Source organism: Pan troglodytes, chromosome 2 (assembly GCF_028858775.2).
Source record: "Pan troglodytes isolate AG18354 chromosome 2, NHGRI_mPanTro3-v2.0_pri, whole genome shotgun sequence".
NCBI classification, from domain to species: domain Eukaryota; kingdom Metazoa; phylum Chordata; class Mammalia; order Primates; family Hominidae; genus Pan; species Pan troglodytes.
In genome coordinates this window covers 126,066,185-126,090,120 of record NC_086015.1, presented here as the reverse complement: position 1 = coordinate 126,090,120, position 23,936 = coordinate 126,066,185, and the positions used below count along the sequence as shown (strand labels likewise).

At 38.9% G+C, this 23,936-nt stretch overlaps 1 protein-coding gene across 2 annotated transcripts in view; it reads right to left on the bottom strand.

The window, feature by feature from the left end:
- SLC49A4 (solute carrier family 49 member 4) overlaps positions 1-23,936 on the bottom strand; it is a 97,159-nt gene that overhangs the window by 65,015 nt on the left and 8,208 nt on the right. For both annotated transcript variants that reach the window (XR_010155323.1, XM_001167764.8), the window contains exons 2-3: positions 20,258-20,351; positions 72-337 (exon numbers count right to left, since the gene is read on the bottom strand). Coding sequence is in view for 1 of the 2 variants with exons in the window: in XM_001167764.8 (XP_001167764.2) it covers positions 72-337; positions 20,258-20,351 (360 nt within the window). In the remaining variant the exon portion in view is untranslated. The remainder of the gene's footprint in view (positions 1-71; positions 338-20,257; positions 20,352-23,936) is intronic.

Sequence of the window (23,936 nt, the reverse complement as noted above, 5' to 3'; positions counted from 1 at the left end):
ACAAAAAGTAGAGTGAAGATGATTGAGATAAAAGACAAAGTATAACAAGAAGAAAATAAACTTCAAATTACCTGCATATAACACAGCCTCTATGCGATCTTTAATATGCACCCTGCTGCTCTCTGCAGCAAGAAGAGGTGATGTCCCATTGGGAGCTGGAACAACAAGTGGTCCAACTAAAAATGCACATGCTCCCCCAAGATAACTGAGCATTGATGCAATAGCTGTGGCTGTGGCCCTTTCATCTGCAGAAAACCACGTCGTGGAGAGAAATGGTGCTGCATTCATTACAGTTGGACCTGCCAATCCATTTAACATCTGTCCTCCATGAATTAATCTGGAATTTAAAAATTAAAAGGCTGTGAGGTATTTGAAACAGGCATTTTCTAAGACAAAAAGAAATGAGCCAAACAGCAGTTTTTAACTATGGCAATAAGTATACGAATCTGTAAAGAGTATGACATGCCTAAAAGACATGTTGATTTACCTTCTAAAACAGGTATGTTGACTCCCTATGAGGGAGGATCAAACATAGTAATAGTTACCATTTATTCATTTCACAAATATTTACTGTGACCTATGATTTGTGCCACACATCAAACTAAGTACTTCCTGTAAGTACTTAGAACCTTGCTTCATTTAGTTGTTACAACAACACTAAGTGGTAGCTATTATGATCCCCATTTACTGAGATGAAAAATCCTAGATTTGGAAAGATTAAGAAACTTGCCCAAGCGCTGACAGGCAGAGCTGAAGTTTAGATCCAGGTCTGATTCCAAAATCCATACTCCTTCTACTAGACTGCCACTCATTAACAGACCTACTAAGTGCCACCAGCCTTATAGTTGAGCTCAACATTTCATACCCACTCTTTGCCAAATGGTGGAAATACAACAAATGAAAGACTCATTAAAATATCTTCTAATAGAAAAGGTAGTTGAGGAACCAGAGGACCTGGGTTCCAGCTGAGCTCAGGGCTAGCCCTGAACAATTCCTAACTTTGTGGGGTTCCATTTCTTCCCTCGTGAAATGAGGACATCAGTTGAAGTTGAATATGCATTTACGGAGCATCTGTTAGGTTAGGGTACTGTAATGACAGGACCACTAAGTCCCTTCCAGTTCTCATACTCTAATTCTGACTTTAATTGTAAGGATTAATGAAAAGCAGTTTCTTTTTTTCCATTCCATTTGTTCTCTTGCTGACCTTTTCCCAATATTCTCCTTAGCACTCCTGTTCCTTGTTGACCAACTCTTTTCTCCCATTACTCCCTCACCCCCAATATACACGTTCACATTTAAGAGCTGCCTTGAAGTAGAAAAGAGGCCAGAAGTCCAAAGAAAGCATAGACAAGAAAGGGAGATGTGTCGACCTCTCTTGCCCTGGAGGTAGAGGAAAGGGAAGGGACAGTACATGTGACATTTTCATGATATGAACTCATCTTTTTCTTCTGCTTGTTTTGCTTTCTAAGCACTATGTGCGTCTCAAATCCTCTTTTTTTTTTTTAAACTGCCATCTTAAGCCAGTTAGAAAAGTTTGCTGAATGCAGAAGAGAAAAATAAACAGGCACATGGGGAGAGGAAGGGCCCTAATGTAGAAACAGAAGTGAGTGGGAAGTGAAATATGTGAATTAGGGCTGCCCATAGCTTCGTTATGTTGGAAAAATTATATGAAGGCAACATAGCTCCAAGTGTCATTGATATTGATATTACTAAATTAAAAAAACTCAAGACATTTAAAAATCTCTCTGTGTAAGGGGAATTATTTTCCAGATGACAGAAATAATTTAAACTGTTTATGTCCTCCAAAAGCCAGTGGAACCAAAGCTGTCCCACAGCAATTTTATTACAGAAATGTTCCAGCAATAACGTCATTAAGTGGTTTTAATCACTGCATGTGATGGCACAACAATGAGACAGTGTGTGATGACCCATAAAATAACTGCTTTGATATTTGATACTTTTAATGAGGTATTAGACTCATGTCAACTAGAAGGCTTGGAATGAGTAAACTTTACTATGTCTAAAAATGTTAAGGGTAAAAGGAGAACATGGAAGAAATAAATCAAAAATAAACAAACAAAAAGACTGATAAGAAAGCAGGACTCCTGGCTGGGAACAGTGGCTCATGCCTGTAACCCCAGCACTTTGGGAGGCCGAGGTGGGTGGATCACTTGAGGCCAGGAGTTCAAGACCAGCCTGGCCAACATGACAAAACCCCACCTCCTCTAAAAATACAAAAATTAGCTGGGCATGGTGACGCATGCCTGTAATCCCAGCTACTCAGAAGGCTGAGGCATGAGAATCACTTGAGCTTGGGAGGCAGAGGTTGCAGTGAGCAGAGATTGTGCCATTGCACTACAGCCTGGGCGACAGAGCAAGATTTTGTCTCAAAAAAAAAAAAAAAAGAAGGAAAAAAAAAGAAAGGAAAGGAAGAAAGGAAGGGAGGGAGGGAAGGAAGGAAGGAAGGAAAGACGAGAGGGAGGGAGGGAAGGAAAAAGAAAGAAAGAAAGAAAGAAAAAGAGAGAAAGAAAGAAAGAGAAAGAAAAGAAAGGAAAGGAAAGACAGGAAAGAAAGAAAAAGAAAGAAAGAAAGAAGAGAAGAGAAGCAAAGTGAAGCTCCTCATAGTTAAGGTATAAAACTCAAATTATTGCCATGGCTTAACTCTTTGTCACCTCTCAGTGGAATCACAAATAGACTATTACCAAGCAGCAGAGTCTGACCTAAGAGTCAGAGAATGTGTGAGTTTCAGATAATTTAAGGGCCATCCAAATCCAGTTTACTTGACTCTTAGACCAGAACATTTCTCACTACAATACAGTACGTGTTAAAGTAGTATCCAAAGAAGGAATAGCAACAGGGACACTTCAGATGGGTTCTTGGTTTAAAGGTCCTTGAACTTGGGAGGCCAATCTAGGGCATATAAGTTATAGTTAAAAACCATCTCAGGAATTAAAATAAGCTTATGTGGTGTTGTAAAGTTACTCCAATTTTAGATAATTACATGCTTTTGTATTAAAAGTCATCATACATACACTCTTCATAAACAAGCTCAGTAGGAGAACTAGTTATCCTCTGAATTCATGAGAAACCTGGCAGGGAAACCCAGTCCCACTCCTCCCAGCACTTTGTAGTTTTCCAGAACTTAGTCCTGCTCCTTCTGACACTTATATCCTAGCGTCCCTCAGGGTTCAGCAGCTTCTAATGTGTTATAACTGGTCATAAGCACTGTTGTCCTGGGGACTGTGATGTTACAGTAATCTGTAATATTAAGATTGTCATGTTTGCCTGACACTATTTTCTACCACCTACCATTAACAAACATCATTTTACGAAATAAATCTGTAAAAAGATATTTAAAAATAAAATTCTGCTTTATACATTAAGTCTACTTTTTCCATTTAATAGGAATGCAAATTAGAGATACATTTTTTCTGGAAAAATATTGACCCTAAGACATATAAAATCATATGAACATTACCATAACCTCTTTAAAATGATAATAAAGGAAATAAAATAATTATAAAATGGTAACTATGCATTTATTACTTAATTCAACAAACATATTGAGTAGTCACCATGTGTTGGGTAGGCACTGTGACAGGCAAATGAGAATGTAAAATTAAAAAGCTAAAGCCCTTGCCCTTAAGAATCCCTAAAAGTACAGTGATACTAGCACTGTAGCAGGAATATAAAGAAAAAGAAGGCAATAGTTAGGCCTTGCCCTATGCTTATGCTGCCTATGACAAGAGTACAGATGGAGGTCTCTGCATGTCCTTCTTCTCTTCTGACCTCTGGCCCTGGCCTATATATCAGGGCTTTGCATATATGCATGTGGAGCTGAAGGTCCAACTCCATCTAAGCTCCAACTATCCCCTCCAAACAGCTGCCCCTTAGCTATCCCTTAGGCCTAGGAAGTACACAGCAGGGATGCAGCCTACTCTTGGAAGAGCAGGCCTGGGAAACAGGCTTGTTGTAAGGCCTATTTCTGGGGTCTTGTGTAGCTAGTGCATAAGACTAGAGGGTAGAGGGCAGGGTGTGCACATCCCCTTGGCCCTATGAAATCCTCAACCCACATGGAAGGGCAAGGCTGAAAGAAAGCCAGAATGGGACACCCTCAGGCATGGAATCCAGGACAGGGACTCTATGGCATGGTTTAAAGTGGTACTGGCAACACAGTGGGGAGGTGGAGGACGGATGGTCTGGAGAACCATTAAGGTGATACAATATATATGGCAAGGAGAGGGGGTGGATACTGGAGGGCACCCATAACTCTGTGCAAACATCTAACATGTGGCTAATATAGGCCAGAAGCTAAGAAAAGCAGTCTGAGCTGAGAAATGTAAGTTGTAGGTGGATTGGGGTGGGGAAGAAACACTGGAGAATAACAACATTTTAAAAATAGAGGAATGGGAGTCGAGCAAGATGATTGAGAAGGAGCCATTACAAGGCAGAAAAAAAGCAAAAGAGGAAAGACTGGTATCACGGCAACCAAAGAGAGACGAGTTCCAAGAACATAAGAGCAAGTGGTCAACAACATCACATCAAACAGAAAGATCGTTTATAATAACTGAAATGTAACCACCAGATTCAGCAAAGAAGAGGTCATTTGTGGTCTGAGTAGAAGCAGTTTCAGTGGAGTGTTCAGCATGGAAGTCAGACTCATGAGGAAATCGAAATCTAGATTTAGACTATTTCTAGAAGAAACAGATGCAGGAATAAAAATTAGGTATATAAGCTTAGCGAAGTGAACTGAAAAGAAAAAACATCCAGCTTAAATGAACAGTCTGAACTAAAAAGTCTCTCCACTTTCACACATTAAAAGATAAAATGCAACTCACGATTATCCTAATGCTTTCTAAGCACTTATGAAAGAAGCTGGCTTTCAGAAACTAATACCTGTTGATCTGGGCTGACTATTAAAAACGACAAAGAAAAACGAAGGAGGGGGATTCATAATCTTCAGTACAGTGAAGTCAACCACACAGTTTAATATTAATTGTTTGTCATCATTACATGCCTCAGTTTTGTTTTGCTAGGTAAAAGTTAAGGTCCTTGTAGGTCAGGATCATGGCAGCAGTCCCCACAGGCCTCACTCCCATAGCGCTAAGGCAGTATGGATGCTCTCGGGAACTCAGACTGGGCCCAGTACAGGGACACGCAGTCACTGAAATATGCAACTAAACTGCGTTTCCAAAACTTCACAAAGTTATCCAAATGCATACATCAGATCAGTTCTATTGATAAATTTTAACAAGTTTAAATTCAGTAATACAAAAAACAAGATGACTAATATTCTCAAAATAAAGCTTTTAAAAAAAGATGTTTTAGGGTATTTTAAAAGCAAGGCCAATGTGACATTTTAAAAAAGGATGTTTTAGGGTGTTTTAAAAGCAAGGCCAATGTGACATAACTGTCTCAAGCACAGTGGACTTGGGAAGGGTGGGCAGAAGTTAGGAGTGTGAGGAGGCAGTTTTGTCTTCTGGGCAATAAGCTCTGGAGCAGAAAGGCAGTTGTCCAGTAATGGACTAGTTAATTCAAGGGGTCTGACTCTTGCCTCCTTACCTGAAACTCCACACCTGATGAAAGCAGGTGTATCCTCACAGTTAATGGACTGCATTTCTCTTGCACCTCTGCAGGTCAAGCTGTGAGAGATCAGGAAGCAGATGTGTGCCTCCTCCTTCAGCCCAGTCTCCTCATACTGACTCCTTAACTCTCTCCTGTTTCTCCATCCACCTCCCAACCCACGGCCCCCAACTCCCTTTTCTTCCCTCTTCTCTGAAGTCTTTCTCCTTTTCCCTTTTTTCCCTCCTTACCTAGCCTCTGTCTACTTCTGAAGCCTGGCTCATCCCGTCCCCACAAGCCAGATGGAAAAGTGAATGAGAGAGGATGTATTAGTCCATTCTCCGCTGCTAATAAAGACATACCTGAGACTGAGTAATTTATAAAGAAAAAGAAGTTTAATGGACTCACAGTTCCACATGGCTGGAAGGCCTCAGAATCATGGTGGAAAGCGAAGGAGGAGTAAAGGCATGCCTTACATGGCGGCAGGCAAGACAGTGTGTGCAGCGGAAATGCCCTTTATAAAACCATCAGATCTCACGACACTCACTCACTATCACAAGAACAGCAGCGTGGGGGTAACCACCCCCGATTCAATTACCTCCCACCAGGTCTCTCCCACATGTGGGGATTATGGGAACTACAGTTCAAGATGAGATTTGGGTGGGGACACAGCCAAACCATATCAGAGGGGAACTTCTCCTGCATTGGCAGAGCAGGAATGGTGGAGACTAGAGAGGGAGACCTGGTGCTGCCCACTAGCATCAGCACTGCTGAGACTGCTAGCCTGTGGCAGGAATAGGAGAGGACCCAGCCAGGCTCAGCCCCAGGTGCGCTGCAGAGTCCCACTGCCCTCAGTTAGTGCCCCTGCCCACAGAGGACAATGCCTGCAGGGGTGCGTGGGATAGAGCTGGTGCACAGCTGCATTTCTTTCTGTATCATTCAATTGACTATAGCTTTTCAGACAAATGCCAATAGCTGAAGTTCAAATTGAAGATCTACAGTTCACATCTTCTAATGTAGTTGACATTTTAGCTTGCATTTAATATTCTGGTATCCTAACCTTTTGCTTTCTGATATCCTGGAAGAAATACCTATGACTCCTAAATTATTTCTACTTAAATAATATGATGTTTTAGAATTAAAATCTTTAGAGCCGGAAGTGACTTCAGACCTCACCTAGATAACCCAACCCCTTCCAGAAAGTTAATAACACATGTAAAATCACATTTATAATTTTATAACTTTCCTTTCTTTAAAAAGTATTGGAGGGAGCTCCAGTCATACAACTAGCTAATGGCTCAGCCAGAACTAGAAATCAAAATTATAGCTAATTTCATCAGTCCACAAATCTCTACTCTCTCACATGATCCCATTCTGAAGGTTCTCTGTTAATAATAAAAAAATTACTGATGGTTAAGAAAATCCAATGTTCCTTAAATCCAAAGGCACACAGTACAGAATATTTTTATTCTGTTCATCAACCTGCTTTATAAACCTCTAGTTTATTATGACTAACATTGATGCTAACATTCGAGTTGGCTTTTTAGAAATCTGGCAGATACTTCCTCAGTGCTATTCTAGTATTCAGAATTTAAATTCTATATATTTTTAATATGAAGTAATTTAGAATACATAAAAATACTTACCTCCAAAACTCATTAGGTCAATAGTTCAGAAACTTTCTCCCAATTCCTAATTATGCCATATCAAAATAAACTCTTAGCTCATATTCTTTAAAAAAAAAAAAACTTTAAAAAAAGTCATGTGTTTATAGGATTTTTTTGATGTTGAAAATGGCAAAAGTGCTGGAAATAGTTTTCCTTTATTTAGCCCAAGAAAAGGTGGGCAATAAAGAGGATTAGAGATGTTATGAATTAACTACAGGAAAAAGGAAGACAGGAAAAGAGAAATAGAGGTGGTGGTGGAAAAGTAATGAGCATTCCAAAAACTTTGGTATCACAGCCTCAGTTTTCTTTCACAAAAATCTATTTTATTTTTGTATCCTTTATTAATTTTGGTCAATAATGATTCAATTAAAAATATCTATTGAGTATCTGCTATGGTCAAGGCACCTGCAGCTAGGCACTAAAGGGAATATGAAGATGAGCATTACAGTCTTGGCCCTAAAGAAGCTTTTAATAACTTACCAAGTACCAGCTATAGAAAATACATAAAAAATACAGTGAAAATAATATTAGATTAGCTATCACAGGGCTTAGCTTCTAGTCTTAGCTAAATTTATTAACCATATAATCTTTAGAAAATCACATTCTCTTTCTGTTTCAATTTCTCCAAAGATACTTTCTGTCTCACAGGATTTTTTTTTTTTTTTTTTTTTTTTTTTTTTTTTTTTTTTTTTTTTTGAGGCAGGGTCTTGCTCTGTCTCCCAGGCTGGAATGCAGTGGCACGAAGGCAGCTCACTGCAGCCTCGACCTCTGGGCTCAAGTGATCCTCCCACTTCAGCCTCTCAAGTAGCTGGGACTACAGGCACACACTAGCACACCTAATTTTTAAATTTTCTGTAGAGACAGGGTCTTGCTATGTTACCCAGGCTAGTCCTCCTGGCCTCAAGTGATCCTCCTGCCTTGGCCTCCGAAAGTGCTAGGATTATAGGCATAAGCCACAGAGGCTGGCCTCTCACGAGATTTTTTTTTTTTTTTTGGGGACGGAATCTCACTCACTCTGTTGCCCAGGCTGGAGTGCAGTGGTGTGATTTCAGCTCACTGCAACCTCTGTCTCCTGGGTTCAAACTATTCTCCTGCCTCACCTCCTGAGTAGCTGGGACTACAGGCACACCCCACCACGCCTGGCTACTTTTTATATTTTTAGTAGAGATGGGGTTTCACCATGTTAGCCAGGCTGCTCTTGAACTCCTGGCCTCAAGCAATCCACCCACCTCAGCCTTCCAAAGTGCTGGGATTACAAGTGTGAGCCAACAAGCCCAGTTTCTCTCACAAGATTTTTATTAAGGTCATATACAATAATCTCTCAGCAATGCACAGGGGAAAAATGGCCTTAGTCCTGGTCTGAAAGATGTCTACCTCCCCTCATTTTGTTTCATTCCTTGTTTCTTGTCACATAACTTTTATTTTGTCTTTTTGTTTAAAAGTATATATTAATACATATTCATAGTAGAAAATTTTGAAAAGAAATGCATAAAGAAGAAAAAAATCATCTATAAATGGAATACCCCAATTCAGACAACCACTACTAATATTTTGATTTTCCAGTCTTTTCTTCTTTCAGTTTTTTCCCTAATGCATCTCTCACTCTCTTGATCAATCAATACTTAATCGTACATAGGTAACCACAGATACCATACTGAATATACAGCTTATGCACTAAGTCATTTTATGGTCTATCAAGCATTTTCTCATTTCATTATTCTTTATAATAATTGTTAATGGTTTTGTGATATTATATTATACAGATATATAAAATCTCATTTAACCATTTTCCTAATGTTGGATAGTTGTTTCCAACAACTTATTTGCTAATATTAATAATGCTGGTGTGACAATCTTTGTATGTGAATATAAGCTACTTTCAAAATTATTTTAGGGTCAGTAAGTTAAAATGTGTGAACACTCTAGATCTTAGGAAATATACTCGCAAACTGTTTTTCAGGAGGATTAGTAGTAATTTACATTCCCATCAGTAGTAGCTGACAGTGTCTGCTTCATCAGCATAGAGCATCACTATTTAAAGATACATGCACACTGGGCAAGGTGGTGCACACCTGCAATCCTAGCACTTTGGGAGGCCAGGGCAGGTGGATCATGTGAGCCCAGGAGTTTGAGACCAGCCTGGGCAACATAGTGAAACCCTGTCTCTACAAAAAAAAAAAAAAAAAAAAAAAAAAAAATTAGCTGGGTGTGGTGGCACATGCCTGTAGTTCCAGGTACTTGTGAAGCTCAGGTAGGAGGACTGCTTGAGCCCAGGAGATCGAGGTTGCAGTGAGCCACAATTGCCTGGGCAACAGAATGAGACCCCATCTCAAACAAAAAAATCAAAGAAAACAATAAATAAATAAAAATACACACACACTCTCTCTCTCTCTCTCACACACACACACATGCAAAACTTGGTGACTAGTTTCCTAGTCCTGCTATAACAAATTACCACAAACTCAGTGGTTAAAATAATACAAACGCATCATCTTACAGTTCCATAAATCAGAAGTCCAACATGGGACTCTAGGGCTAAAATCAAGGTGTTGGCAGGGCTGGGTTCCTTTCAAGAGGCTCTAGAAGAGAATCTGTTTCCCTGATTTTCCAGCTTGTAGTGGCCGCCCGCATTCGTCGGCTCAGGGCCCTCTTCCTCTGTTTTCAAAGGCAGCAACTGCAGTTGCTGGAAGAGGCAAGAAAACATTTCTCTGACTTCTTCTTCCTCAAATCTATCTACCTTTCTCTTTATGATTTTCCTTTATTTTCATGCTTGGAAAAAATATCTTTCCCATGTAGAGATCAGATAAATACCCCCATATATTGTTTCTCAGCTAAATATTTAACCATTTTGTTTATTTGAATTTATTTTGACACATCATATGACATGAGGATAACAAAATGGTCTTTTCCTCCCAAATAGGTAGCCAATTTGCCTGTGACAGAGATGATTAACTATTACCCCAGGGTCATTCTGTTTTCCTTTTAGTTACAGAAGACCTTAAGTTTTTGCAGGAGTAAAAGCGCCCCTCACAGATAGCTGGGGCCTTGTTATTACTAAGTTCAGGCCAATGAGATTAGAGCAGGAGGATCTCAAGGTCACCTCCATGAAGACAGAACTGTTCTCCCTGCTCTGCTTCTTCCTGTGGGTGCAATGTGACCACTGTGCTGATGAACTGGCTGTTGACTATACTGTCAAGGTCATCTCCCTGGGGAGAAGGTAACAAGATAGAGGGAACCCAGGTCCCTAGACAACCTCGTAGATCAGAACTGCTACCTGCCCTGGCCCACCTGCTTACTCTGGACTAATAATAAGGAAGAAATATTGTCTTGTTTGAACCACTCTATTTTGAGATCTCCTCATTATAGCAACTTAATTTGTCCTCTAATTGAGAAATTAGCTCAAGAATTGGGGTGCTGCATTCACAAAGGCACAACATATTGGCACTGACTTAGTGGTCAGGCTGTAGGCAGAAAAGGCAGGTGACCTGTGGCCGCAGCAATACCACTGCTTGTGATGACCTGGGATTTGCTGGAAAAAAATCAGAACATTACTCTGTGTTTCTTGCTCCTTACTGAGTGTAGGATGGCACAAGAGAGATATAAAGAATTAGCTGGTTTGCAAGCAGAGATGGAAGGGACAAGAGCTCTGCTAAGGGAGTTTCTCTGCCCGAGGCCTGCAATATAAATTTAATGAGAATCCAGAAATTTGAAGCCTCAGGTTGCTTCTGAATCCAAATGGCAGGAAATAAAATGTGCTTCAGAGCCAGTCTAGCAGCAAAAATTAGGTTAAGGGTGACATTTTCCTTCCCAGGCCTACTTTTTTCAGATGGCATCAGTGTGGATACCACTAAATTGAGAAAATCTGGGATGGGTACCCAAGCTGGTAAAGTAAAGAGGAGATTCAACAGGTATAAGAACCATAAGCAGAAGGAGAAATATTTTGGCATGGCTACATTTCCATGGAACCTACCTGATGTAAATAGACCAAAAGACTGTTAAGCATTTGAGGGAAGCGTATTGCCAAGATACTACAAAACACTTCTACCAAGGATTAAGACTGCTTGATCCCTAAAGTAATCTTCAGGTTCCCAAATCAGCATCAAGCAGAAAGTGAAATGTCCAACAACCACTTCAGGTGTGGTCACTGGGAATAATGGACCAAAAAAAGAGCTTTCCAGAGGACAAAGCCAAAAGCCACAAACAATAATCAAAGAAATTACTTTCAGAGAGCCACAAAGATCTGATAGAGCCCAGAGATTCTGGATTTTGAGCTGGATGCATTAATTGGACAGGACTTTGAGTTTTCTCCATTGAGGAAGGACGAGTATGTTCTCTACATGGGAAGAGGGGAGCGCATGGACACATGGAGGCATCTGACAGCAGAGACTCCTAACTGTCTCTGCCTATTTATTCTCCCTTTCTTTGTTTTGGTATGGCATCCTTGAGTTTAACTACATACATTGCTGCTGAGCTACTTTTTCAACCTCTCTTCCAGATCCATGTGGCCAAGTTTTAAGTCTGCAACCAATGGGATATGGCTAGAAATGACACAAACAGGCCAGGCATGGGGGCCCACATCTGTAATCCCAGCACTTTGAGAGGCCGAGGCGGGCAGATTACTTGAGGCCAGGAGTTCAAGACAAGCCTGGCCAACATAAATAACCTCATCTCTACTAAAAATACAAAAATTAGCAGGGCATGGTGGCAGGTGCCTGTAATCCTAGTTACTCAGGAGGCTGAGGCAGGAGGATTGCTTGAACCCAGGAGGTGGAGGTGGCAGTGAGCCAAGATCATGCCACTGCACTCCAGCCTGGGTGACAGTGAGACTCCATCTCAAAAAAAAAAAAAAAAAAAAAAAAAGAAGATGCAGTCACCTGCCTTGGATATCCCACTTCCCCTCCTGTGGGCTGGAATGACAGCATGATACAGACAATAATATCACCCTAGGAGATGCTGGAGCAACAATAGAGAAGGGGCCTAGGTCCTGGAGGACCTTTCAGAACAAAGCTGCCTACTTCCCCTGAATAGCCCACTATTGTTTAGACCACGGGTATCCAATCTTTTGGATTCCCTGGGCCACACTGGAAGAGGAAGAACCGTCTTGGGCCACACATAAAGTATACTAACACGAATGACAGCTGATGAGCCAAAAGAAAAAAAAAAGTCACACAAAAAAACTCACAAAATAATGTCACACAAAAAAAATCTTTTAAGAAAGTTTACAAATTTGTTTTGGGCCACATTCAAAGCCATCCTGGGCCGCATGCATGCCACAGATTGGACAAGCTTGTTTTAGATTGTTCCTTGAGAGAAAAATGAACTTCTACCTTATTGAGCCTCAATATTTTTGGTTTGTTACACAGCTCAGTCTGTACTTTACTAACATATACATATGCTGTCAATAAATGTTGACTGTTGAATTATACATTTAAATGATGAAATCTGAGAATCAACAATTGTTAGTCATGTCTACTATGTCCATTTTTCTATTCAATTTTCAAAAATGCTCATGTTACTTATAAGTTATCTATTATATTTGCAACACATATTTCTCCCAGTTTGCATTTTAATTTTATAATCTATTTTGAAGCATAAAGCTGGAAAATGTTGTCAAAATGTTAGCCTAACTCTAACCTGAAAACCCAAATCACAAATCTTTCCCTTTGTGATTTGTGTTTGTTTTTGTTTTTGAGACAGGGTCTTGCTCTGTGGCCCAGGCTGGAGTGCAGTGGCGCAATCTCGGCTCACTGTAACCTCCGCCTCCCAGGTTCAAGTGATTCTCATGCCTCAGCCTCCCGAGTAGCTGGGATTATAGGAATGCACCATGCCTGGGTAATTTTTGTATTTTTAGTAGAGACGAGATTTCACACCATGTTGGCCATGCTAGTCTTGAACTCCTGGCCTCAAGTGATCCACCTGCCTTGGCCTCCTAAACTGCTGTGATTACAGGTGTGAGCCACCACTTTCATTGTTTTTATGCTTGGGAAATAAAGCAATGTCTTTAAGATTCATTTTCCCTTATCCTGTCTCATTTTAAATACACAGCTCTCCAATCCATCAGGAATATGTTTTAATGCATGGTGCAAAGTAAGGATTCATTTTTTTAAACTAATATGTAATGAATTTGCAAAAATACATAAACTTCTATTTAATAAAATATGATTTTTCAAATAATCCTACTGATTTTTTAAATTATATGTTAAATTGTTATCAACATCTGCCTCTAGCATATTTTGTTCCTCTAATCATTTTGTTGCAGATAAAGTTTTAATTGTTTGCCCCTTTGGTATTAAGCGGAAAACAAATCTAAGGCAAATCCTTATTTCAAAGAAAAGAATAAACATTTGCAATAGGTTTTGAATATATTCTTAATAAATTTCAACTCAGTCTACTTTGAAAATTCTATCCATTCATGATTGTGATGATATACAGGAGGGAGAGAGAGGATTATGAGCAGGAAGGGGCACGCAGGAGACTTCTGGAGTCTGGGCTGAGTGACAGCTACATGGGTATCAGTCTGATGATACACATGTATGTTGTATATACTTCTCTGTAAGATGCACCGAACAAGAAAAAAGTCAATAAAAAATTCATAAATGACATTGTGGGCCCTTGGAAAAAATGTCTCATAAATAACTGTATTTCAAAAACAACAAAAAGGTTAAAAAAAGAGTTTTCCAAAACTCTAAAGACAATTTTACACAGCTTTTTTTTTTTGTTTTTTGAGACAGTCTCGCTCTATCGCCCAGGGTAGAGTGCAGTGGTGCAATCTCAGCTCACTGCAAACTCCACCTCCCGGATTCTCCTGCTTCAGCCTCCCGAGTAGCTGGGATTACAGGCAAGCGCCTCCACGCCCGGCTAATTTTTGTATTTTTAGTAGAGACTGGGTTTCACTATGTTGGCTAGGCTGGTCTTAAACTCCTGAACTCAGGTGATCCGCCCGCCTTGACCTCCCAAAGTACTGGGATTATAAAGGCATCACGCCCTGCCTTTACACACCTTTTACTCCCTTTTTTTCCCTCTTAAATGCTTATCATGACTGGTTATCTTTTCTTACAAATCTTTCTTAAGTCCACCTGACCACTATGCAGACATAGTCATGAGTTTTACTTGCCTTGAGTTGCCTTGAGTTTTAAGAGTCAAATTAAGGCAAATAGATTTATTAAATAGAGGCTAATCCTTAATCTGCTTTAAAATAAGACATTAAATGTATTGTGTGATTATACTGTAGGATGGACAAGCATAAAGGTAATTGTTTAATCAATTACTATTTAAAGTGAAGATGGGAGGTAGTTCTCAAATTTAAATGAGTATAAGACTAGGGAACTAGGAAAGTAGTTCTCAAATTTAAATGAGTGTAAGACTAACTAAAAGAGCTTGTTAAAACTGCTCATTCTCAGGGTTCACTCAAGAGCCTAACTAAGTGGGACTGGGTTGGAGCCCTGGGATCTGTATTTTAATAAGCAGGAAATCTGTGAATGATATTTTAGAAGACACTGATATAGGGGAATCTGAATCTTCTGTATTTTACTGAGAAAAGTCTTAGTTCTTAAATCTACCAATTGCTCATTTTTACATCAAAAGATTTACATTTCTATGCTGGGCAAATTTATATATAACCCTTCCTTCTCTTTACTTTTCCTATTATTAAGGCTCTGAGGTGGTGATTTTAGTTTTACTTAGCTAGTGCTTTCAGTTAAAAAGGTAATATAGGCTGGGTGCGGTGGCTCACACCTGTAATCCCAGCACTTTGGAAGGCTGAGGTGGGAGGATCACTAGCACCCAGAATTTGAGACCAACTCAGGCAAAATATTGGGACTCTGTCTCTACAAAAAAATTTAAAAACTAGCCAGGTGTGATGGCACATGCCTGTAGTCCCAGCTACATGGGAGGCTGAGGCAGGAGGATCCCTTGAGCCTAGGAGTTTGAGGCTGCAATTAGCTATGATCACACCACCACACTCCAGCCTGGGCAACAGAGTGTTTCCAGAAAAAAAAAAAAAAGCTAATATATGCACATGGTAAAAATATTCCCAAAAGTAGTAAAAAATAAAAAGTAAATGTCCTTTCCACCTCAGACTTCTATTCCTCAGATGCTCTTCCCAGAAAAAAACAATGATACCCTTCCCATTTTTTTCCAAGTAAGAACATACTAAACATAATATTCTAAAGTTTGCCTTTTAACTCAACAATATATTTTGGAGATATTTTCATATTAGCACTTATAGGACTTTTACTTCCTTTTCACGGTGCAATATGATTCCATGATATACTGCATCATAATCAGTTCTCTGCCAAAGGCATCTGGGTTACATCCAGCCTTCTGCTATTACAAGCAAAGCTGCACAAACATGGTAATTCTTGCAAACTGATAGAGCTTTATATGTGGGCTAATTTTCTATAAGTGCAAATATAGGTGTAGGTTATAGACATGTATATTTGAATCTGGTAAATACTGCCAAAGTGCCCTCCAAATAGGATGATGCCCCAAACTGCTCACACATCAGCAGTGCCTGTTTTTCCCCACATCTCAGGCATAGAACATTATCAATTTTTTTCATCTTTGCCAGTAAATAGACATCTGTCTGCTATTTTAATTTTCATTTATTTAATTACGACGAAAGCTGAATATTCTCCTGAGTTCTCTCGAGTTCTCAAGAAAGAATTCTCTTGAACTTCTCTTGAGTTCATGCCATTTATATTTCAACTTCTGTAATTGCTTGCTCATATCCATTACCTATTTTCCTATTGAGTTGTTATTTTTCTTATTGATTTCAAAGAACTAAGGAATTACTCATTTGTCTTACGGTTGCAAATATTTCCCAGTTAACTCATCTTTTGACTTTGTTTTATAGTATATTCAATCATAAAGATAATCTAAATTTTTACACAGTCAAATATATCAAGGCTTTCTTTTATGGCTTCTGGGACTTGTGTCTTAATTGGAAGGCCCTCTCCACCCTCAGATTCTGTAAAACAGTCATGTTCTAATACTTTTATGATTCATTATTTACATGTAAGTCTTTGATCCAGCTGGGATTTACTTAAGTGGTAAGGGAGGGAACTAGGTTCTTCTTCCTATTTATTCAGATAGCTAAGCAGCTGTCACAAAATCAGTCACTAAACAATTCACCTTTTTCTGTTAGGGTCATTTTAAACATAATCCTGCCAGCTGCAAAGTATTTCACAATGGAGTATATTTCTAGAAAATCTATGTTTACTAGAACCAAACTATTTAATACATGTTGGTAAACGTTAAGTATTGTTAATATTAATGAAAATTACACTGAACTGAAAAGATAATGTGGCATGTGTTGCACATGTTTACCTATGTAATAAACCTGCACATCCTGCACATGCATCCTGGAACTTAAAATAAAATTTAAAAATATACATGGCATGTGTTACGGAAATCACTGGATACACCTATGATTACGAGTAGATACAACTTACTATAAGTTCACCCTCCAGAAGTCCTTAAGTTGTTTACTGGGAAAGCAATATAATAATATTTCACACTATAGAGTAATAGCGCTCATTGCAATAGAGTGATGGCTTTTACAATTTTTTGGGGTATTATTTTGTTCTAGATCATAGAAGAAAAAATGCTTTATAATTTGTTATACCAAGTTCCTTATTTATCTAAGATGTTATAAGAGAAACGTGGCAAAATAATTTTTTCCTGAGTTTTCATCAGTACTATGCAAATAAAATAAATACTGATACTATATATAAGTAGAACACCGTTAGGAAGAGCTTGTCAGAATGCTGCTATTCTCATGTCTTGATACTTAAGGGAGCTAAGATACAGGAAGTCAAGGGTGCAGGGGAGCCATTCCAAAAGGCTGGGTCAAAAGCTCAAAAAGCTCCGAGTGAAACAAGGCCACAAAAACACAGACTTGTAAATGCTTGTTTCAACACTGGCCTTCCCTGGAACATTGGATGGAGACTGAAGCTTAAAAGTGATGGCTATATACCTGATTTGTTGAAAATACATGTTCCAATTGTAGCATTTTCATTTTAACAGCTGCATCATGCATTGTTAACAACACTGCTTAAAAGATATGCTTAAAGACTACAAAATGAAGTCTTATTTCAAGGGGTTAATACTCCTATATTCTTTATAGATGAATGCATAAGATTGAAAATTCAATTTATACACTCTTTTTATGAAAGATTCAATCTCTGAACTTTTTATTTCTACTTCTTACCTGTTCTACATTTGTTTACATTTATTTATGAATTGTTTCTTTTTCATACCACCTTCTCCAAGATGGAGGGTCAACTCTATTATTCCCAGAATTTTGTATATGGAAAGGATATAAAGGGATATGAGACTGGAGGCAAGTAATAGTATGGATGGCCCAAAACAGAAGAAAAACTAGCAAAAATATTAATTGGTATTTTTTTTGAGATGGGGTCTCGCTGTGTTGCCCAGGCTGGTCTCAAACTCTGGGCACAAGAGATCCACCTGTCTCAGCCTCCCAAAGTGCTGGGATTACAGGTGTGGGCCACTGCACCTGGCCTTAATAGGCATTTTAAAAGAAAGCAGTGTTGAATTTAAGCTTACATGAAAATCTGTACTGAAAATCTGTACTTAAAATCTGTGGATGCTTGAAAAAATACACCTCTGGGTGTTTGAAAAATTAAGAGCATCTCAAATACAATAATGAGACTTGTGTTAAAATCTAACTGAGAAGGATGGAAAATTATGACTAGCTTTCCATAGGAACCTAGATGATTGTCTTATCTCCCTTTTCAAACATGAACCCTTGTACCCTAAATTTTCTAGAAAGAAAACACATTTTGAAATTCAAAACTGAACGTTTATTTTGAAACTGAAAAATTCTGTTCCAAAAGAAAGTCAACATCTTGTCCCTGAAATCCACTCTCCCCCACTTCTGTGTTCCCCATCTGTTAATGGAATCAACAATTTCAGAGTCCCTCGAGTGAAACTTCCAGCATATCACCTCCCATCTCTTTTTCTCACACTTCCCCTCATGTCTGTGCCATCCTTTCCATTCCCCCAACTTCCCACAGCATGGAATCATTCTGGACTCCTTTCTCTTACTTCCCACATCTGGTCCATCAGCAAATGGACCAGAATATAATCAGAATATAATTACATTTTGAATATTCAAGATGATCAGAATTTGACCACTTCTCACCACTCCCACTGTCACCACTATGGTCCAAGCCACCATCATCTCTCACCTGGTTTACTGCACTTGTTTCCCAACTTTCCTTACTTATGCCCATGACCTCAAGCTTCAGTCCATTCTCAAAGGAGCAGCCGAGCACCATGGCACTCTCAGCTCAAAACCTCCAGTGGTTTCCTAGCTCAGAAAAAGCTGAGGAGCTGACGTGGTCTTAAAGAATCTGGTCCCACCCTCCCACTACCACTCTGTAACTGCTCTGACCTCATTTGCTACCTGCTTTTCTCATGCCACACCAGCCTCCCTGCCAGGCATCCCTGTCCCTCTTCCACCCTGAACTCTTGCGGTTCTCTCTGCATATAATGCTTGATTCCTAGATACTGCATCATCCATGACTTCTGTCAGGTTTTTATCCCAAAAGGTTATCTTCCCAGTTAGGTTTTTCTTTCTGAAATCTCACCATCCTTTCCTCGCCTTTTCATATCCTTCTTTCCTATTTTGTTTTACTCTCCATAGCACATACTATGTATTTTACTTATTTATCTAGTTTATTGCTGGTTTCCCTGAGTGGAATGAAACTACATCACAAACATAGTATGTCATGTAATGTACATTATATAGTAAATTACTATGTACTATGTAATGTACTATGTAATTTACTACATTACATAGTAATTTTTATCTGCTTTGTCTTCTGTCATATTCCCAATGCCCACAAAAGAGGTTGGCACATAGTAGAAGCTTAGTGAATTCTGTTGAATGAATGAATGACCTAATAAATGAACCAACAAAAGAATGACTTCAGCTTGGGGTCCCACTGTATCTTTCCAGGTCTTCTGCCAGCAATCTCTACCCCTTATAATCAAGCCTACATATCTCAATCCATAGTGAATATAACATAGGTCTGATACTAGCACTCCTCTGATTAAGAGCCTAAGGGGTTTTCCACTCTCCAGTGAGGAAAGTACACTGTTAATAATACAGGATGGCATCAAGACCCTTCAGAATCAAAATATAACCTTCTAACCTCATCTTTTTATATCCCATTCTTACACCTTAATCTGTAGACCAGTATCTCTTGAACTTGAGTAATTCATGGGTCCTTCTGAAAGGGAAAAAATTTCTCAACGACTCTCAAGGTCACATTCAAGGACCCCAGTCTCGGAAACCCTAATTTAAGAAATTAACATCCTGGTCAACAAAAATACCGTTTTATTGCAGATTATTACTGGTAAAATAATACTGTATCATAACCAATATAAAAACAAAATTTAAAACCTTTGTATACCTTACACTCCCTAAGAATAAATCCACGGTCCCAGTTGCAGAAAGGCTGCTATATACAAATAAGACTACCTATCCACCCCAGAAAAGGCCTATGCTTACCTGCCTCCATGGCTTCACTCTTGCTATTACCCCATCCTGGAATACCCTTCCCCTGACTATAGTTACCAACATTCTACTCATCATTCAATGCCTAGTTTAATTACCTCCACCTTTATGAACTCCTCTTTTTGATACCCACAGCCAAAACTTCTCCTAGTCTCGAGGCAATTTTGTATTTCTTCTGTAGCATTAACTACACTATTATATATATAATATGTTATATTATTATACTTACAAATGGTATGTTATACTATTATTTTCACATGATTATTATTGTTCCTGGACAATATGAAGATTAACTTGCACTTTCTATTTCCACAACAACTAGTGTCTTCCATATGACAACTGCTAAATGTCGATTAAATTAATCATCATATAGAGTAAAAAAAAAATGCTTCTATAAATATGACCCTTTACTGATCTTCTTAAAAATTTATACACATAATAAAATGAAAAATGGGGGAGAAATGTTATTTACAGGATTTACCTTCTTTTAAGCATTAAGTCTGATATAGGTATGCATCTTAGACCAGTTCCCAAAACCATAAGGAAGGATGTCAGGAGCACAGTTATCCGGAGACCTAAAATGAAACAAAGACATTGAAATTATCTTGATTTTCTCCTAAGTCCAATGCTAAAAATAAAGATTATTTTTAGTCAATCATACTGACATTATATGCTAATATTATGGCTTTTCTGTATAACTTTAAAAATGGAAAAAAAAAAAAACAACGAACCCTACATGCTTAAAATGAAATGATGGGCTGGGCATGGTGGCTCACACCTGTAATCCTTGCACTTTGAGAGGCCGAGGTGGGCAGATCACCTGAGCTCAGGAGTTTGAGGCCAGCCTGGGCAACATGGTAAAACTGTCTCTACTAAAAATAAAAAAATTAGCCGTGTGTGGTGGATTACACCTGTAATCCCGGCTACTCGGGAGGCTGAGGCATGAGAATTGCTTGAACCTGGGAGGCAGAGGCTACAGTGAGCTGAGATCACACCACTTCACTCCAGCTGACAGAGTGAGACTCTGTTTCCAAAAAAAGAAAAAAGAAAATGAGATGATTCTAACTTTAATGGAAAATAGGAATGTTCATATCAAAGATAGAGGAAGAAGTTCTATTAGCTCTAATTTTTCAAAAGGAATGTCTAAAATGTTCCGTTCAGATATAATACTTAAAAATATGGCAAATAATTTTCAAAGACTAGATATTTTAGTTTTATATCTCTAATAGACAAATTTGAATTTTCAAATGTAAGCTGCTAATAAAAAAAAACTCTTAACTGTCCCTAAAACGTATTTTAAGGTGATAGATTATTGCCTTAACTTTTCTCAAAACTGACAACTAGGGAACTATATATTTCATAAGCAGAACAAGCTAAGGTTGTTAAAGCGTCATAGGAAGTGGTCCTTTAGAACTGATTATTAATATAATCACAGTCTTAATTTTTTTCTTGATTTATCCGATGGTTTTCATTATAGGATAATGCTTAATAATGTTAAAAAATCACGGCTTAGGACTTTAGAAGACAATGTGGATCAGATAGTTTTTTCCCCTTGTATTCCAAACACAACAATTACTTTGAAAATGTGTGTCAGTGGTTGGTCACACAGAGGGCAAAGTATACAAATATAAAAACAAGATAATCAGAAATAGACAATGATATTCTAGCTATGGCAGAGTAACCTAACAGAATTCTATCCTCCTATTGTTGGAATGCTACGCCTCTGTTAATACTAAATTAACATATCTTACTGTTTGTGGCAGCCACATCACACAGGTGGTTCATACAAAGTCTATGGCAAAGGTGGCCACATTGCTTCAAATTTTTCCCAAATCCAACATCACCTTGAAACCACTTCACACAGAGAATAGACATAAACTGACTAATGTAATATTTCTTTTTTTTCCAGGGCTCTCTCTCTCTCTCTTTTTGCAGAGGGTACATGGTTAAATGTTTGGTTTTTAAAGAGCTACTCTGCTTGAAGAAAATTGAAAGTCAACAAGACTATAATTATGCAGATCAAACATAGCAAAGAAAATAAACTTGAGATCCAGACATGTTACATTAAGGATAATTTGTGACATGAACTGAATTACTTTATAATATTCTTATATAATCTGGATATGATTAATACAATTTACCAGAAGGAATACCATAGGGAACTGTGCTTCTTGGTAACAAGTAATGCATACATACTGCTCATTTACTGCTTCTACTAACAGAATACAGACTTTAAAAATCACATTATAGCCATAGGAAACAGAGTGCAATTAATGAAACGTACATACACGGTCATAAATATCCTAAAATCACAAAATGTTGCTCTTATAAGGATATACTGGGTACCCTACGAGATACTGAATAGAATTTTTATAGGTTGGGGACCATAGGCTTACATTCTACATGATATTTATTTTTTTCTAAAGAGTTTGTTTTTAATTAAGGTAAGCAGACACCAAGCAAGCAGTGAGGCACTGTTTATGGCCATATGGTCCAATAACCAGGCTTCCTATTGTTACTGCTGAAGGCTACCATACTTTACTCAGTTATGCTTTTTATCAAATATTTAACAATACAACAGCTAATATAAACTTTTAAGAGTAAATAAATTGTGAAAAACTGCTTATTAAAGCAACCTGTGGCCAGGCACTGTGGTTCATGCCTATAATCCTAACACACTGGGAGGCCAAGGTGGGAGGATCCCTTGAAGCCAGGAGTTTGAGATTAGCCTGGGTAACATAGTGAGACCCCATCTCCACAAAAATACAAAAATGAAAAATAAAGCAACCTCACAAGTACAGTGTGGTGGCTTTCTTGTGTATTTTTAATTGCTGCCAAGTGTTGTTTAATCTATCCCAGCTGATGATCTTGAATAAAATGCTTTCTTCATGTCACTCACATCCTGACAAGGCATAACTCTATAATTCCATGTAATCAAAAAGATATCAGCTCATCAAGGGAAAGGAGTTATGAGGACCCCAGGAGAATAGCCTAATATAGTTTGGGTATTTGTCCCCACTCAGGTCTCATGTTGAAATGTAATCCTCAATGTTGGAGGTGGGGCCTGGTGGGAGGTGTTTGGATCGTAGGGACAGATCCTCATGAATGGCTTGGGCCATCCCCTTGGTGATGACTGAGTTCTTGCTCTGAGTTCACAGGAGATGAGATCTGGCCTGTTAAAAGTGTGTGGCATCCCCCTCCCCGACTTTCTCTCTCCTGCTCCTGCTTTCACCAAGTGATGTGGCTGCTCCCCCTTCACCTTCTGTTATGATTGTAAGCTTCCTGTGGCCTCTCTGGATGATGAGTGAATGCAAGCACCATGTTTCCTGTAAAACCCGCAGAACTGTGAGCCAATGAAACCTCTTTTCTTTACACATTACCCAGCCTCAGGTACTTCTTTATAGCAATGTAGGAACTGCCTAACACATTGGCTTCTGAGACATATAGGACTGTTATATAAATAGACCCCAAGTGATTACAACAGTAATAGGATGTAAGTGTAAAAGCCATCTGTGAACAATTTCAGAAAAACAAACATCATTGAAAATAAAAATATTTCTTTTCAAACATGGCATCCAACATTCAGAATGCTTCCTTTCAACAGATGTGATAACTCCTTTTGCTGGGGACCCATTGAGTGTAGGAATGGAAATCTCCACAGCAGATGTCTAAAGAATCAGGCTGCAGAGTTGACTAAATCCCTCCCCCACAACCCACACACCCATAGTGGAAGCATGGAAAATCAGCAACAGGCACAGAGCTCACCTGGTAAGACCACCCTCCCGTGGCTCCACACTTCCATCAGCTGAAGTGAAGATGAACTCTGCTGGCTCCGGGGCAGATCCCCTTTTCCCTGCTCATAACCCTCACAGCCTTGTCACCCCAATCTGCCTTGGAGATTGTCAGAACTAATGACATAATGCCTGTTTTTCCTGTTTAAATCAGACACAACAGATTCAAGATTCACAGGTCATCTTTATTCTGATATGGCTTTATACATCCCCTAATGAGACCTCATCTCTGCCTCCTACCTCCTCAACTCCAGAAACCTTCCTCTGTGCCTTCTGGAGTGCTCAGGCATAATCACTGGAATCCCTACCTTCCTGAAGCTCTTCTCCAAACATTCTCTCTACCTTCTTACTCCCAGAGAAATCCCTTAC